This window comes from Plodia interpunctella, chromosome 25 (assembly GCF_027563975.2).
Source record: "Plodia interpunctella isolate USDA-ARS_2022_Savannah chromosome 25, ilPloInte3.2, whole genome shotgun sequence".
In the NCBI taxonomy this organism is placed as follows: domain Eukaryota; kingdom Metazoa; phylum Arthropoda; class Insecta; order Lepidoptera; family Pyralidae; genus Plodia; species Plodia interpunctella.
Genome location: NC_071318.1, coordinates 1,093,060 through 1,110,057, shown reverse-complemented (window position 1 = coordinate 1,110,057; position 16,998 = coordinate 1,093,060). Strand labels below are relative to the sequence as shown.

General features: G+C 35.2%; 1 protein-coding gene across 2 annotated transcripts in view; it reads right to left on the bottom strand.

Moving 5' to 3' along the window:
- The window catches only part of LOC128680763 (facilitated trehalose transporter Tret1-like), an 80,004-nt gene that overhangs the window by 24,355 nt on the left and 38,651 nt on the right, over positions 1-16,998 (bottom strand). Inside the window, exons 1-2 of one of the 2 annotated variants that reach the window (XM_053764146.1) lie at positions 1,084-1,219; positions 352-529 (exon numbers count right to left, since the gene is read on the bottom strand). In XM_053764146.1, the coding sequence (XP_053620121.1) occupies positions 352-450 (99 nt within the window). In that variant the 5' untranslated portion in view covers positions 451-529; positions 1,084-1,219. Of the gene's footprint in view, positions 1-351; positions 530-1,083; positions 1,220-16,998 lie in introns of those variants that run through there. The other variant, XM_053764145.2, reaches the window with a different exon arrangement.

Genomic DNA, 16,998 nt, shown 5'->3' with positions numbered 1-16,998 from the left:
TATTATCTCCCTACTCTTCAGCTATCCTTTTTTTAGTAATTGAAACATGATCAAATTTTAATCTTCAAAATAAAGCTTCCCCATTAATAGAACATTTTTTTTTTCACGATCATACATTAATTATTTTAACTATAATTAAAATTTTAGTAGGTTATTTAATAATTAACTTATTTAAAAAAAAATAAAAAATAAATCGATTTTTTTTTAGAAGGTCAAATAATTGAATTAATTTGAACTATTTTACCTGTTATTACTTTAATTTTTATTGCTCTTCCCTCTTTACGTTTATTATATTTATTAGATGAACTTAATAATCCTCTTAAGTATAGAAGTATGTATTGCTGTACTAACCTGTCTCCTGTAAGTCCCTCGGCCATCCTGAGGCCTCGATATCATGATTCTCGTCTCCGGACTAATGTTCGTCATCTTGTCGAAGTGCTTCTCACACATATACACTGATTTATGTCACTTGGCAAAAATTAAAAACTCGTTCGGTGTTCGCGTCGGGCGTATTAGCGGTTCATTATATCTGTAACAAAGAAAATAAAAGATTGAAAAAAAAGATTTAAAGAATTAAAAATAAAAGATTTAAAAGGTTTGAAAAAAAGGACACAGATTTTTTCTTTAAATACGGTGCGAAACATCCAAACGCACCACGCGATTCGACAATTGGCGAAACAAAAAGTATATTGTATTTATTGTTATTTATTAAAATGTACATACTATTAGTGATATGTTATTTATTAAAAGTACCATTTAGTGTATTTTTTTTTTGTTTGATAAATTATCAGTAAACGAAAAGCGAAGCTTTTTTGTTTTCAATTAATAATTGAAAAATATTTGGCTTAAATATATTATTTTTATGTAACGATATAATTTGAAGATGACAATGATATAATACAACAACAAAATCAAGGAATTTCAGTTATATGTTAAAATAAAATAAAAACCACAAAACGGAACCCTAAAAACATTGCACTCCATAAAATCGGCAATAAATTAAAAAAAAAAAACACAAATTGTTAATTCAAACTAAAATTGTCAGTTGATAATAAATAATTATTAATTAAATCACAAACTCACAATCAATCAAAGCAGCCTACCCCAATACGTAATAAAAAAAAATTTAAAACAATATTACTACATTTTTTCTAAAACAATCGACCGCACTGTTCAAGAGACACAACACTACAAAGATGACATGATCATTGGCTGTTAACTATATATTGATTAACGTCAAAACAATCAATTGTTAGATATAGTATGGGAAAGTTTAGCAATAGAGGTAGTATGGCTTCTTATGTAGAGCGCGCTCACTGCCCGAAAATATAATGTATAATTTTAACATTTTAGAAATTATAAATATTTATTTTAATCTACGTGCGTCAAACATATGTAATGTAAACTACGAATAATGATTTAAAATTATCGTTTTTTTTTCAACAAATTTAATACGTTTAAGGATTTTGTTTGTGTCATATTATTTTTTTTGTTGTTTTTAGTATTTCGTAGATGTTTTTATAAATGTAGTTTTAAATTTTCGAAAGTTACATACCTCTGAACCGAGAGGTCCCCGGTCCCCGGGGTTCGATCCCCGGTCGTGTCATGAAGGAAAATGATATTTTTCTGATTGGCCCGGGTCTTGGATGTTTATATATAAAATACAGTATCGTTGAATTAGTATCCCTATCACAAGTCTTGAACTTACTTTGGGGCTAGCTCAATCTGTGTAATTATTCCTAAAAAAAATATTATTATTATTATGTATCTCCTTTTATAAATTCACGGCACTAAGTCCGGTCCTTTGAGAGGCTTGCGTGGGGATATGGATCCAACACGTAGAGGCCCTTTGGAGAGTTTTGATGTTGTGTAGGTCTCCCGCCAAAGCCCGCTCGCGGATATATCAATAAAATGATATGCCCATGAGCAGGTCTCGCGACTCCAGTCTGGCCGGCCGATGAAGGCAAGCCAGAGGTAGGGGTCCTGTTAGGTAGGGGTCGGTTTCCACTCCGACTTTGGGGAAGGAAGGCGGAGGTGAGGAACAGGGGCCTCCCCAGGGAGCACTCAGGTCCGTGAGGTCTTATTTATTACTTTGTTTTCATTATTTTTTGACTATATATTTTTTAGTTATGAAAATTTAAAAATAACCACAAGTTGTAACAAATACCGCTTCAGTTATATAAATTTCAATCTCATCAGTCGAACTCGAATCTAATAAATACCGAATAAATCATATTAATTTTAATAATTACAATAAATATTGTATTCACTTATGCATTAACGTACTTATACGTTATTAAACAAACTGTTAATTTTATTTGTTTTAACTGTTACTTTTTGTAATTTCGCTTTTGGTGCAATAAAGAGTATTGTATTGTATTGTATTAATTGCACTGTTAATTACTTATGATACAGATTAATATCACGTCTTTACTAACAGGGTAGACAGAGCCGAGAGTCTCATCAGTCAAGTGAAAGGGCCTACGAAAGGGCTAAGGGTAATAGGTTAGTAAACAATTTTGATTTTATAATCTTAACAAAAACCTTCCATTTTCCTAAATATTTGTTATGTTAACTAATTAATGCAAATATAAAGTAAAACCATCATTACAAAATACAAATCAATATTTTAACATTTAAAAAAAAATGTTTTCCTGTCAAGCCAGCAAAAAATATTAGACGAGTGACTGATCTATTTTAGGTCAATATCTTCCAGGTTCCTAGAGAAAACTATCATGCTCTAGAGAGCCCTTTCTGTATGCTACGTTACGCTCTATAGAAATAGTTACTCTAACATTCCTATCATAATAAATCCTATAGAAAACCGAGGAAGGAAGGAAAGTTCAACAATGCATTCTTCATACGATAAGCGTGTTATTGTTCCTAATTACTTACAATCGTGTTTAAAAAAGAAGCAATCTGACTCATTATAGGCCTTGGGAGTTATAGGAATTATTTTCTTGTCCTGTTAATTTTTATTTCACACTGTAGCGGCGTTCTGTCTCTTTTCAACTTGGACCTTGACTGACTCTATGACTTTTTATAAACAAATCCGACAATGACAGAAAATGGGACTGTCGACATCGACAAGAGACTGAGTGCTTGACAATTGTTTCGAGCGGTTTTTTTCAAAGCTATGTAAAATTTCCAACGTGTTGACAGAATTCTTATCTATGTTATAAGAACATATAACAGTGATTATCTTATCTAATCCCTTACACAAGCGGACGTAAGCTACTGTGCGCAATGGATCACAGTCTTAAAATGTATCTGATAAATAATTAGGTGCACTTAAATTATTTTGAACGTATTGCAAAGTTGATAGATGTAGGTATTATGTAATACTGGCTACACTGCAGACAGATGACGATGCGAACGACAACGAATGAACGTTGCGTAGTTTATATGAGATATTTAATTTACCACAATGAAAAACCAGCAATTTATGTTGAATCCGCCAAAGTTTGACGAACTGTTCATGAAGTATTCAAATTCAAAATTGTTTATTCAATTTAGGATGATATCCGTCACTTATTGACGTCAAAAAATTACTTAAACTAAGTCTACTGCCGACTTCTAAAGAAGAAGCGGCGCAACAAACTTCACCGCAGACTTTTCTCCAAGGACGTCAATTAACAAATATTAAACGATAGTGTATTAGGTATAGCGAGCGAGACAGCAATCAACATTCGCCTACCCTTATCCCACTTTATCACACTTGATCGACCGCAGCGGCCTAATGGTCATCATGCCGGAGGTCCCAGGTTCGATCCCCGGTCAATTCAACATGGTAAATTATCTTTTTGAGATTGACCTGGGTCTTGGATGCTTATGTTGAGTTAGTATCCCATAACACAAGTCTCGAACTTACTTTGGGGCTAGCACAATCTGTGTGATTATTCCCTATATATTTATATAAGTCTCCACTTCTCCTTATATCTGATGTTAACAGATCTGTTATACCGAATACACTAAATCAATTCTTCTTTGGCCTTCCTCTTCTTTTCAGGGTTCCGTACAAAAATAAAAAAACACCTGAACGCGCTCATCAGTCAGGAATAATGTCTCCAATTATTATTATAAATATATATATTTATTTATTTATTTATTAAAAGCGCGTTCTTTGTTGTATTGATTTGATTCTTAATTTCCCTTTATTCTGACGTTGACAGTTCTATGTCATAAATATTGCTGTAGACTAAAAATACATTCCTCACACATAAGTACAAATCACTCGCGCCCGCGACACGTATTAATTTTAATTCTAATGATTGTTCAAAATTTATCTTTATGCTGTGCTAAAGCTAAGTTAGAGCACTGTAATATTAATATGTATATAGTCTACTTCGGGTCGTATTTTATATAAATTCTTTCTTCAAGCCTAGAACAAATTTTCGTCCGGCCTATAGGTATTTTCAACGGATAAATACATCGATACAGTAAGCCGTTACAGCTCTAATTATGTCAACACTACGCGTCATAATGTAACGTCATTTCTTGGCCACATGATCAGTAAAGTCGTTGATCTCAAAATGTCGAAATGACATCAAAGTGTTTTGTTGAATTAGCTCGGTCAACTACACCAATTTCTGTTTCTATTGTCTAATACGTGTGACCTAGTTGTCTTGATGTGATTTAAATATACCACAGACCGATATCGTCAGAAACTGAAGAGGTGCAAAATTGTACGGGTATTTATATCTAGCAAGTATGGCGGCCACGTCTTGCGTTAACTGAAGACCTATCACGAAACATACGAACACGTAGCACGTAACTAACGTCCACACGCTGTTTCGTTTTCGCATACCGTGTAGAAAAAAGTGAGAACGTGTGTGGACGTAATGACGTGCAACGTGTTTTTATATAGTTCATGATAGCCCTTTGACAAGTTTATTATTTCCTGGTAGGGGACGCCAGCGCAAGTAACAGACGGGCGATCGGTCCTCCCATTCCGGGACCATTTCCCCGAGACTCGCTTTTTGAAGTGTGAGTTAACTGGTAACCCTATGTTGACGGCGTCCCAGCCTTCTTATTTAAGAGCTATGCTCTTGTCGGTGGAGTGTACGCCACGTCTCTATATCCTCGGCTTTGCTTTTAAGGTCTCGATACGACACAACACCTGCCTTCTCTTTCAGTTGCTCGCGTGACTCTTCCTCGGTCTCCCTGGACCTCTTCTTCCTTTCACCTTTCCTTCAAAAATAGTTTTAAAAAAGGCGTCGTGTCGTATCAAGTGGCCGATCATTCTTCCCCTTCTATTTTCTATTTCTGTGAGCAGTCTTCTTTTATCGTTTACTATTTCCAGCACTTCCTCATTGCTTTTTCTCTCTATCCAGGTAATTTTTTCCATCCTTCTCCAGCTCAAAAGCAAAAAAAAGCGTCCCAGCCAAATATCCATATCATATCAATCTGATTTATCGTAGGTTATAATAAGCATTCTAGTGTAGAAATTTGAAGAACCAGAAAATATTGATTTAACATTGTATATATGGCTAAAAATAACTAATCATATGCTAATTCCAACGAATATCACACCACAACTTAAATTATCCGTATCTATATAAAACTCTTGCGTTACTGAGTGACTGACTGACAGACAACGCACAGCCGAAACTACTGGGCGTAGAAAGCTGAAATTTGGTGTTTAGGATCCTAGGACAACGTAGGGGAGCACTAAGAAGGGATTACCTGAAATTCCCACGGGAAACGGATTTTTACTCACATACGAAGTTGTGGACAAAAGCTAGTACTTTATAATACTCGACCAATCTTCTTGAAATGTAACATACTTATAATTTAAAGTACGAAGTATTATATAAAGTACTAGATGTTGCCCGGGGCTTCGCTCCCGTCGAAATTTTGAGATAAAATATAGCAATCTTGGATAATGTACCTTTCTAATGGTGAAATATTTTTTAAAATCGGTTCGGTAGTTTCGTAGATTCCCCGCCTCGAACATACAAATTCACAAACGCTTACCTCTTTATAATAATAGTATGTACGGGGGCTTACCATCATCTCTTAACGCGATCCACATTGCGACCTAAACTGAACTGCATCGCAAATTCGTACCATCGACTTAATTTTTAGTATGAATGCGATTGATTTTAGGTTCCTAAATTGAACTGAGTTGCATTGGAATCGTTTTGTAAAAGTTGATGGTAGGCCTGCAGATGTTTCAGATGTTTCATCCTAGACAAAAAGTACAACCTAGATAAAAAGTGTAGAATTAAAATGAACAATGTTATACGGAGACTTCGTTTGACGTCAGTTTAACACATTAAAATAGCAAAATTCGTCACGTTTCAAATTTCATTCGGAGAATAAACATAGCGCCCATAGAAGTATCCGCATTCTGCAACTGCATTCCGTACAGACAGATGTATAAAGCAGTTTAATTAAAATGACTGCTGAAGTGGGACACTCGTAAAGAACCGAATGTTTTGGATATAAAATCTACGAGTTTTCTTGTGAAACTCTTAATTTTAGTTCGCTTTTAATAGTCTGAATTACGTAATAGTACTGAAACATCAAATTGTGAACTTTCCATACTAAGTTCGATCAACAGATTTGCTATAATTTGTATAAAATAAAATGTCAATTTTTAACATAAATTTATTTGGAAACCTAATAAGTTTCATCATGAAAATCCACTCGCAAAAGTGCATCATCATCAGAATTTAACAGCTAGGCTCTTGTCGTTAAAGTTCCTTCGATTTGTTTATCATTTCCAACTTCTTCTTCTTCTTCTTTGCGTGTCAATGGCAAATCAACGCTCTACTTATTTGGATGCTAAATATATTCTTGTCAAAACCGAGGCACTTCGGTGGCTTCATCGGAAGCTGCCATCAAGTCAGCCCGAGTACAGGTGTAATTATCTATACTATTATTATAAAGAGGGTAGCGTTTGTGAGTGTGTACGTTTGAGGCGGGTAAACTCCGAAATTACTGAACCGATTTCAAAAATTATTTCACCATTAAAAAGGTACATTATCCAAGATTGCTATAGGCTATATTTTATCTCAAAATTCCCACGGAAGCGAAGCCCCATCTAGTATATCATATATGTATGTATTATTGCCAATTGTTAGCAATAGTTTGTGCAGTGTAAAATAAAAACCGGTACAATTTCACCTTAAAGCACGCTATTTACAAGCACTTCATTTAATTTAAATTATATTTAATCATTACAGTTTGTGTAATGAATTATATAATTTATATGTTCCCTGTAAAGAATATACAGTCAACAGCACATCAAGTTACTAGTTTAATAGGGGGCGAGTAAAATCATTGCTATGATTTTGGGTAGGTTGATGAGCTGTTGACCGTGGCAGACCAAGGAACCATTGGATTGATGATCTGCGCAGCTTTAAAGAGAAATGCTTGGATTTGGCATCGAATAGAACGGCTTATGAAGTTGGGAGATGGACCTTAGCCAGGCACAGGGATGGGATAGATTTAAAAATACTTATTACACGAGTGTATCTCTCCAAGCTTCCTATTTCAGATCCCATCACGGTGGCCTACCTCATTACGGCACATTATTAAATGCACTTATAAATTAACTTCATCTCACATCTCACACTCATTACCGGTGTCGATCGATCGGTAATGACGCCCGATTAAAAAATATACGGCTTTAGAACATGCGACACGATTATATATCTTAACGTCGCTCTCGTATGAGACTACTCATGATTTTGACTATTGGCTATGATGCCTAAAACCGGGTGAAAAAATAACGCTAAATAAAATGTATTTTATATTATATTTCCTAATAAAAGTCAGCTACATTAAATAAAGTAAATAAAAGAAAAGGTACGTGCAAAGTCCCATATATTGTGCAGTTGTGTTCACAGTGCGCAAGTATTCAATTGATTATAGTTTGGAAATGGCGGTACTTTTTCCTTTATTCCGTTAAAAAGTTAATATCTATAAAAAGTTACTTTTAAATATTTACTTTTATATTAATATGAAATAAAAATTAAAAAATCCGTTATCTTACTAACTTAATATTTTTAAACGAACTAATTTATTTATCATTACATATCAATACCAAATAGAATTATCAAGATCGATTGATAAACACCCAGTGTAGCCAGCCAAGAGGATACAGCTGCCTCATTTATTTTATTTTATCAAAGACAAACTGTCCAAATGTTCATAAAATCCACAAAACGACGGATCGTTTTGTGGATTTTATGTCACGTCATGTACGTAGAGAACAAATGTCTGGCAATATTGCTTGCCGCCTGGTCCTGGCAGAAGGGAAAAACAAAAAATGACAATAAAAATATATAGTGTACGATTAATCGGAATTAATCGTACACTATAAATAGCACCACATAAAGATGTAACCTGTCGATACCCCGGCAATTTGCCGTGGGTAACCGCCCACGGCCTTCGAGGAAAAAACGTTAACTGCAAAATTACCAGCTGGATTAAAGGATAGCATGCGTGGTCTTATCAAAATGAGCTGGTCGTGTTGTAGACTAAATGCACGACGCGCGCCGATATATAACAGCGCGCTAACACAAAACAATGACTTCTTTAAGGAGTGAAAGGATTTATTCTGTGTCGGAAACGCGCTATTGACACCCCTAGTGTCGCATGCTGCGGTGACCACCTTCCGTCAATTGTGGACGTACGCTTTTCTGCCTGTTTAATAGTATAAGAAAATCGACGAAATACAAATAAAAAAATAAATATAAATATATTAGGACAAATCACACAGATTGAGCTAGCCCCAAAGTAAGTTCGAGATTTGTGTTATGGGATACTAACTTAACGATACCATATTTTATAATGAATACATATGGATAAACGTCCAAAACCAGGGCCAATCAGAAAAAGATCATTTTCCATCATGACCCGACTGGGGATCGAACCCGCGACCTCACGGTTCAGAGGCAAGAACTTTACCACTGCGCCACCAAGGTCGTCATATACGTAGAGAACAAATGTCTGGCAATATTGCTTCCGCCTGGTCCTGGCAGAAGAGAAAAACAAAAAATAACTATTAAAGAATGATATGCGTGTCATCAGTCGGACAAAGGATGTCGAGGAGTGAAGAAAAAAAAAAATCAAAGTGAACCCTGGTCTCCAACGCTTAATACCTAGAAGGAGCTGTGAAAACGCTCACATAAGAGAAAGATTCTTAGTATAGATAAATCTACATCCCATTTTATGAAAGCTATGTGAATCGACCTACAATCGACCACATGTCAAGTAACTTTATATAGATCTTAACATGGCGGCAATAAGGGTGAATTCCCAATAAATTTTTGACCGTACTTTAGAATAATATTGCACTAAGTTTAGATACAATCAACAACAAGCTAGATCCAAAATGTCTGATAGCAAAGCACCTAAGTACAAATTCCTAGATGTCGGATACATGTCGAACACCAGTTTACCAACGCCAGTATAGCCTATCTATTGAATTCTAAGTACATAATTTGAAATATTGCTTATATCTTGGTATTTAATTTAACAGGTATTTATCACAGTCATTTAAGTTCTAATATAAACGAGTAAGTATTTAGGCTAATCTTGTTATGAATACCAATAGGAATAATTATGTTTATAAGCTACTAGATGTTTCCCGTGGCTTCGCTCCCGTGGGAATTTTGAGATAAAATATAATAGCCTATAGCAATTTTGGATAATGTATCTTTCTAATGGTGAAAATTTTTTTAAATCCGTTCGGTAGTTTCGGAGATTACCAGACCCAAAGACGTCAATTAACATATGTTATGTAAGATGACTAGGATTCCATAAAATACGCAGTGATACAACACATTGACAATATACACATACACACACATATGCACTCTACACATCCTTATAGTTTACGGCTAGTACACGATCGTATAGTTAACGATCCTTGTTGGAAGTCCGTTACATAACAGACGATAAAATGATATGTCGCGGGACGTTGCTGAAACCGGGTGTGGCCACGAGCACAGCGGCTTTGATCGCTCTTCTTGTAGACATAGAGAAGCGTGCGCAAAATGATAGCACAGGTTTTTTCACAAATCTGACCTATCTATTTGGTTCATATAGTCAAATTTAAGAGGTGCGGACCTCTCCACGATGCGGACCCGTTTTCAAGCACACCTTAAATATTCCGAAGCACACCTTTTAGGTGTGCTTCAAAACGGGTGCATTTCGAGGCATATCTCAAATTTCCAACGCAATGGGGTAAACAAGTGGAGCTTGAAAAGTGCAAGGAGGGAGGCGCGCTTCATAGAGCACGTTGGGTGCTAAAACAACGGCTTTAAAAATTAATAGCATTTTCAACGCTGACTTTTATTTACCCTTAAAGTGATACATATATAACTGCACACTAGCGCCACCATCACATGATTAAAAATTTCTTTATTAGCGAAAACTAAAAATCCTCTTTCCAAATATTCAACACTAGATAAAGGAATTTATTGCAAAGTATATTATAGTTTTTCATTACACAACATAGTCACAGTTTTTGTGGCCACCGTTTGCAGTGTGTGTACGCAGTTATGTATCACCTATGCAAAGCCGAACTAAAATAAGGATCTAATTAAACTGCGTGTTTCGTGGCCCAACTTTACAGTTATGTCTTGAGAACAACCACGCACACATAACACTCGGCTCTTATTGATATTATTTTACATTCTGACAATTGTCTGACCATTGTCCAAGCACTGTCCGAGTGAAAGTAATAGTCTCAGTTATATTAAGTTATTTACGATCGAATAAACGGGAATAAATATTTTGTGTAATGGAATGTCGCCGTGTGATTTATCGTCAATATTTTATTTGTATTAAATAAATATAAATATATAAAGACAAATCACACAGATTGAGCTAGTCCGAAAGTAAGTTCGAGACTTGTGTTATGGGATACTAACTCAACGATACTTTATTTTATAGCATATACATATATAGATAAACATCCAAGAGCCGGGCCAATTTCTTTTCAAAAAATATCAATCAGAAAAATATCATTTTCCATCATGACCCGACCGGGGATCGGACCCGGGACCTCTCGGTTCAGAGGCAGGGTATTGGGTAATATATCAGCGTTTGGGAAGGAAACTCAAAAGTATATACAAGTTCATTTGGTTTTATACATATTAACACACGCAAACAGTAACTTGCGTTGTGTGAAGGAGAAGTCTCTGCTGTCATCTCTCTCTAAGCGTTTTCCTCAGCCACAGTGCGTTCGATTTGTCTGTTTTCATCTGAATTTGGTCCCGGTTTCATTACAAAATAGGGTATGATATTAGGATAGGATAGTAGGATATCTTATTCTACTAATATTATAAATGCGAAAGTTCGTGAGGATGTATGTGTGTGTATGTTTGTTACTCTTTCACGCAACATCCACTGGACGGATTGTTATGAAATTTGGTACATAGGTAGAATATAACCTGGACTTTTATTTCGGACATAGGGTACTTTTATTTCGGAATTCCCATGGGAGCTAAGCCCTGGGGCGCAGCTAGTAAACCTTAAATTTTAAAGATCGACAATCGGCAACTTGCCTCACGTCAACTCTCTTTGGAAATACTCTTGTTGCCAATTTACCGGTTGGGTTAAAGCTACATACATTGTATTTCATAGGAGAACTGTAAAATACACATCCCGGCTGGGCAAGCAACATTCTATGGTAATTGCGTATCAACCACACAACACGTGTTACGTACAGTCAGTAATATATAGTCAAATTAGGTAAGCATTTCATAATTATTCTATCGAATAAAATAAGTTTTTGTATAGATTGTTTTCGTGTTATTACTGCACTGGCCGGCTAGAATGCAAAAAGGAATAAGTGAAAATGTGCATTCCATTTTTGAATATTTTGCCTTTGATAATTGAGTTCTATGTAGGATGAATGTGATATAATTAATCCTTACCTAAATAATTAGAAAAAGGAGTCGCTGTCGCATCTGTCTGTTTGTCTACATGAAACTGAAAAACTACTGTACGGATTGTTATACTGTTTTCACCAATAGATAGTGTCATTTCTGAGGAAGATTTAGGTGATAATTTATTTGCACTTTTATCTCAAAACCACACTTGAAAATCTACTCGTATTAGTATGCATATTGGAAACCACAAGAGAATATCGTGATTTCTTGTAATTGGATACGTTCTCGAGCCGTCAACTCCTTGTTTCACGCGTGCGCAGTCGCCGCCATTTCTCGTCTGCGCGCTGACGTGGCAGAAAATACGTGACGTCCCTTCCTTACAATAATTTATCGCTATTGTGTGCAATGAAAGGGCGGGAAATTTAATCATATGATTTTACTATACTTTATCTGTGTCTCTTTATGTCTAATATCCACTTTGCATAGTTTTTAAGATCCTGTAGTTATCAGAAAAATGTTTAAATTATTTTAAGAGTCAAAACTAGTAGTTATATGCGTGATATTTATAACAAAATTGTGTAATGTAAATTTATTTCATGTAATAAAAGCTCTCTCTCTCTCTCTCTCTCCTCTGAGCGTTATCCCGGTTACTTCTTTAGCCACAAAGCGTTGGAACCCAGGGTCCGCTTTACCTAGGTACTTCTTTTTCTTCTCCACTTCGCACGTTCTTCGGTATCCTTAGTAGTATCTGACTACGGTGACATTAGCGGTGATATTAGTGAATGTTCTAAAAAAAAAAATCGGTCAAACCGGTTCAGTATTTTGTGTTGTTTATTTGTTATATGCATGAAGCAAGCTAGACCAACTTTGTTATATTATCAACATATATGATTCATTAAATATACCTACTGTTCTATAAATTATTTTGTTTTGCAATATAAACAAAAGTTCATTGATTTAATTACGTTATAACGCTTATATCATCAATTAATTTAAGAATTTTGTTGCTCCATGTCGGTGGAGCATTTTCCATCTTATTCTGTCCTCAGCCATCGATTTCACCTCCCTATACGACACGAGCTCTGCCTTCTCTTTCATTTCATCTAGGAATGCCCTTCTTGGCTTTCCTTTTCCTCTTCTTGCTTCGATTTTTCCTTCAATCAGATATTTCATAAAGTTTCCCTATTCTTGTCTTTATTGCTTTCAATAACCTTCTTCTTTCTTTGATCTTCTGACTTCTTTGTTTGCTTATCTGGCCAATTAATTCTCTCCATGCGCCTCCAGCTTATAATGGGGCTGAAAATAAACTTGAAATATAAACCGAACTCTGGGCTTTTAGCGGCTGAGGAAGGAACAGGGAATATGAAAAAAATAATTTCGCAGAATAGGTAAGTATATATTTCGCAAAATGCCGCGCCAGGGACATAGAATAAAATTTGATTTTCAAATTATCTATGTATCTTGATTATGTGTATGTTCTATTGTGTTGCATAACTAAATTCGTTTTTATCTAAGTTTTTCTGTAATTACCAGCGGGAACCTATAATTGGCTTCCTGTAACCCATTGATATATACCTAGTTTTAAGAATGCAAGCTATTGGTTCTCCTTGAACATGTTAAAATAAAATAAATAAAAATAAAGCTGAAAAATATAGAATACCTAATTATAATATCGTTATTTTAGTACTTAAAATATTATAAATAAAACTTTGACATCATAATTACTGGAACATACATAAGATACACTTGCCCTCTAGTGGGTTTTTTATGAAGATACTGGGTATATACTGGGTAAAACCCATCTATGATTGTGAGTGTTGTGACAATCAAAGCAAATTGTTCTCCGGATCGAGTGCTGTGAGCTCGTTATTATGTTATTTATATCGCGTAAGCTCGAGATATACAGGGTGATTTCTTATACATTGGCATTGTTTTATCTACATGCTCAGTTGATGGTACTGAACAACTTTTCGTATGGAAGCAACCTTGAAATCGAGAAAAAAAATCAGCTGATCTATATTTAGGTAGGTATTTAATTTTGTATAGAACAGCTGATTTTTTTTCGCGTTTTCCTTACTCCTATACTAAAAGTTGTTGAGAATCATGGACTGAGCATGTAGATAAAATATTGCCAATGTGTAAAAAGTCTGTATATCTAAAGGAGTATGTACCAGCATTACTGATGAATAAAAATGTAAAAAAAAAAATCATTAAAAAATCACCTCACATCATACACAGCTCGAGCGAAATTCCCACGGGAGCGAAGCTCCAGGGCGCAGCTAGTTTTGTATATAACCATCAACTAGAAAACTATATATGTAAGTGCGTATAATCATAGAAGAAAGGGAGTTATAAATAGGAAAAAATATGAGCAAAAGTAAAAGTCTGAAAGGCATTGCCATAAAAATAATAAGAAAAGTGAAAAAGATAGTTGTAACTAAGAAAGTTTTAAATATTACTTTTCCCAATAAATTACAATAAATTTTAATTGAAAATTTCACTGTGAACAATGCAATAGGATGCAAATCCCTTTATTGCACATAAAATGAAGTAAAATTAGATGCGCCGACGGCGATATTGTAATCAGTCATCATGAATCAATATTATGGGAATTATCATTACGGGACTTATAGTTAGAAGCCAAAACATCTTTTTTTTTAGAATGTTTGTCTGTATATTTATTCGCGCAAGACGCAAAAACTACTGAATGGAATTTGATGCAGTTCTCACAGTTGTATAGCAGATGGTCTAACTTAAAATCTGGTATAGGTTTCATCGCGATAAGTTGCTTAGAACCCGCCGATATATTAACAATAATAAATTATTAGCGGACGTACGAAGAAGTCGCTGATAAAAAACAAGTAGTATTTTTGTACCTAGTATTTTTTATTTAGCACCTAGTTTTTTTGTACAAACAAAAAAATATAAAAAACACGTCATAAATATTTCGTGTCCTGCTTATTTACGTATACTTGCGATATAGGTAATTCTGTCGGTATGTTTGTTTAATAAACAGATAGTCACTCAGACGTCAAGAATTCGTTATTTATTTTTAGAGTGAGTTGAATGGTCAACTTTGACGTTCATTTGAACGTGCGCGCCGCCGACTGACAAAATATTACGCCATTTTGTCACGCGTATTTCTGCACGCGTTCAAACAAATTCTTCCCACAACCAAGTGTTGTACCTGTGTTTTGTTATTCAACTTTTATATTATAATCTATTCTTTGGATAATTCTACTAATATTATAAACGCAAAATGATTTATAATGTATGTGTGTATGTTTGTTATTTTTCACGCAAAATCGACTAGAGGGATTGTTATGAAATTTGGTACACGGGTAGAATATAACCTGGAATAACACATAGGGTACTTTTCATTCCGAAATTCCCATGGGAGTGAATCCCCGGGGCGCAGCTAGTATTATAAATGCGAAAGTCGGTGTCTATCTATTACACTTTGACGGCTAAACCGCTCGACCGATTTTGATGAAATTTGGTGTCTATTGAGTTGATATGTTCTAGAAAAAAACTATATAATCGTATGGCTCATATGTATTTATGATCCCCGCTTTTCTAAGACACTTACGACCCCAGTTTTCTTCGTCAATATTTGAATACCATCATCCAATCAGTGAGATTGGTGTCACGTGCGCGTGCGCACGTGTGGCGGAGGGGGTAGGGGTGACTTTATGCAATATAGTATAATACGTGATGGTGTAGTTTTAACGGAGAAGCGGTGGTGTGGTGGTGTAATGGTTAAGGCCTGTGAACCGAAAGTTCCCAGGTTCGAATCCTACTCGTCCCGCATGAGCTTGTATACCAATCTGACTAATAATGTGTTACTTCCGTTAAAGGAGAACATCGTGAGGAAACTTCCGCTTCCACTCTGGTGAGATTATCAACTTTTGTGTAAAATGGAGAAGGCAATGGTGAACCACTCCATCAATATTATATTATAGTATCAAGAAAGTGATTATGTGTGTTTCATTCAACGTAATAACCATGACCCTTAGCCATGAGGAATACCACAATGAAGAAGAAATAGTTTTGATTGTGATAACTGGCGTGTGGTTCCGCCCTAGAATAGGACCACTCCATATCCCCCCCTGGATGTTCGAGCTCGGACAGTTTATGATATGAGTGAAGATGTGACGACACAAGTAGTAGGACCGTTACCTTTGGAATTGCAAGTATTAAATTGATTCGAATCGATTTTGTATATGATTTAATATTGTATGCCTGTATGGGCAAATCCTTTAAACTTGTATTGTACGTGCCGCCTCTACCTTGTAACTATACAGTTATTGCAAACTAACCTTTGCCCGCGGTTTCACCCGCGTTTATTATGTGCGTGCGCGCTCATAAATTATTATTGTCAATATCTGGAGTTCTAAGCAACCAGAATTAAAGCTAGACCATTTTCTAGACAACTGTTAGAAGCTCACCAAATTCTATTTAGTAGTTTTTGCGTGATGCGCAAACAAACATACAGACAGACAAATAAAAATTAAAAAAAAATGTTTTGGCTCCTATTAGTCGAGACCCCTATAATTAATTTTCTGTAATATCTCCTATGTACAGACATCGCCCAGTTACAGATTTTTTTATATATATACCCTCATGACCAAGTTTTAAGTTGATAAACTGTAAAACACAGCGGCTTTCTAATAAAAAAAGAAAGTATTTTCTTTTCCGATTTTCTACCACCAACATGTGGACACCGTGTGAACAAACTATAGAAAGACGAACATAAGTGAAATATTTCTGTTCCTTATATAGATGGGAAGAAACTCTGTAAGAACACACAAGCCCGGCCATTTTAATAGTCAGTTTTTATAGGATATTTACAAACGAGACGCTAATACCTTTACTGATTACACTGTTAAGTACTTAGTAGACTTTCACACAATGTCTAGATTTGTGTCATTTTGCAAAAGTTAAATACTCGTACCAAGTCAATATCGCCCGGCTCCAGTAAAATTTCGGGATAAAAAGTAGGTAACTAGTATAAATTCTACGCCGTGTAATGAATTTAATGAAAATCTGTCCAGTAGTTTTTTTGTGATTCAATACCTAATAATCGTCACGCACATCCAAACTTTCGCGTTCATAAGAATAATTAAGAATCCGTATGAAAGAATAA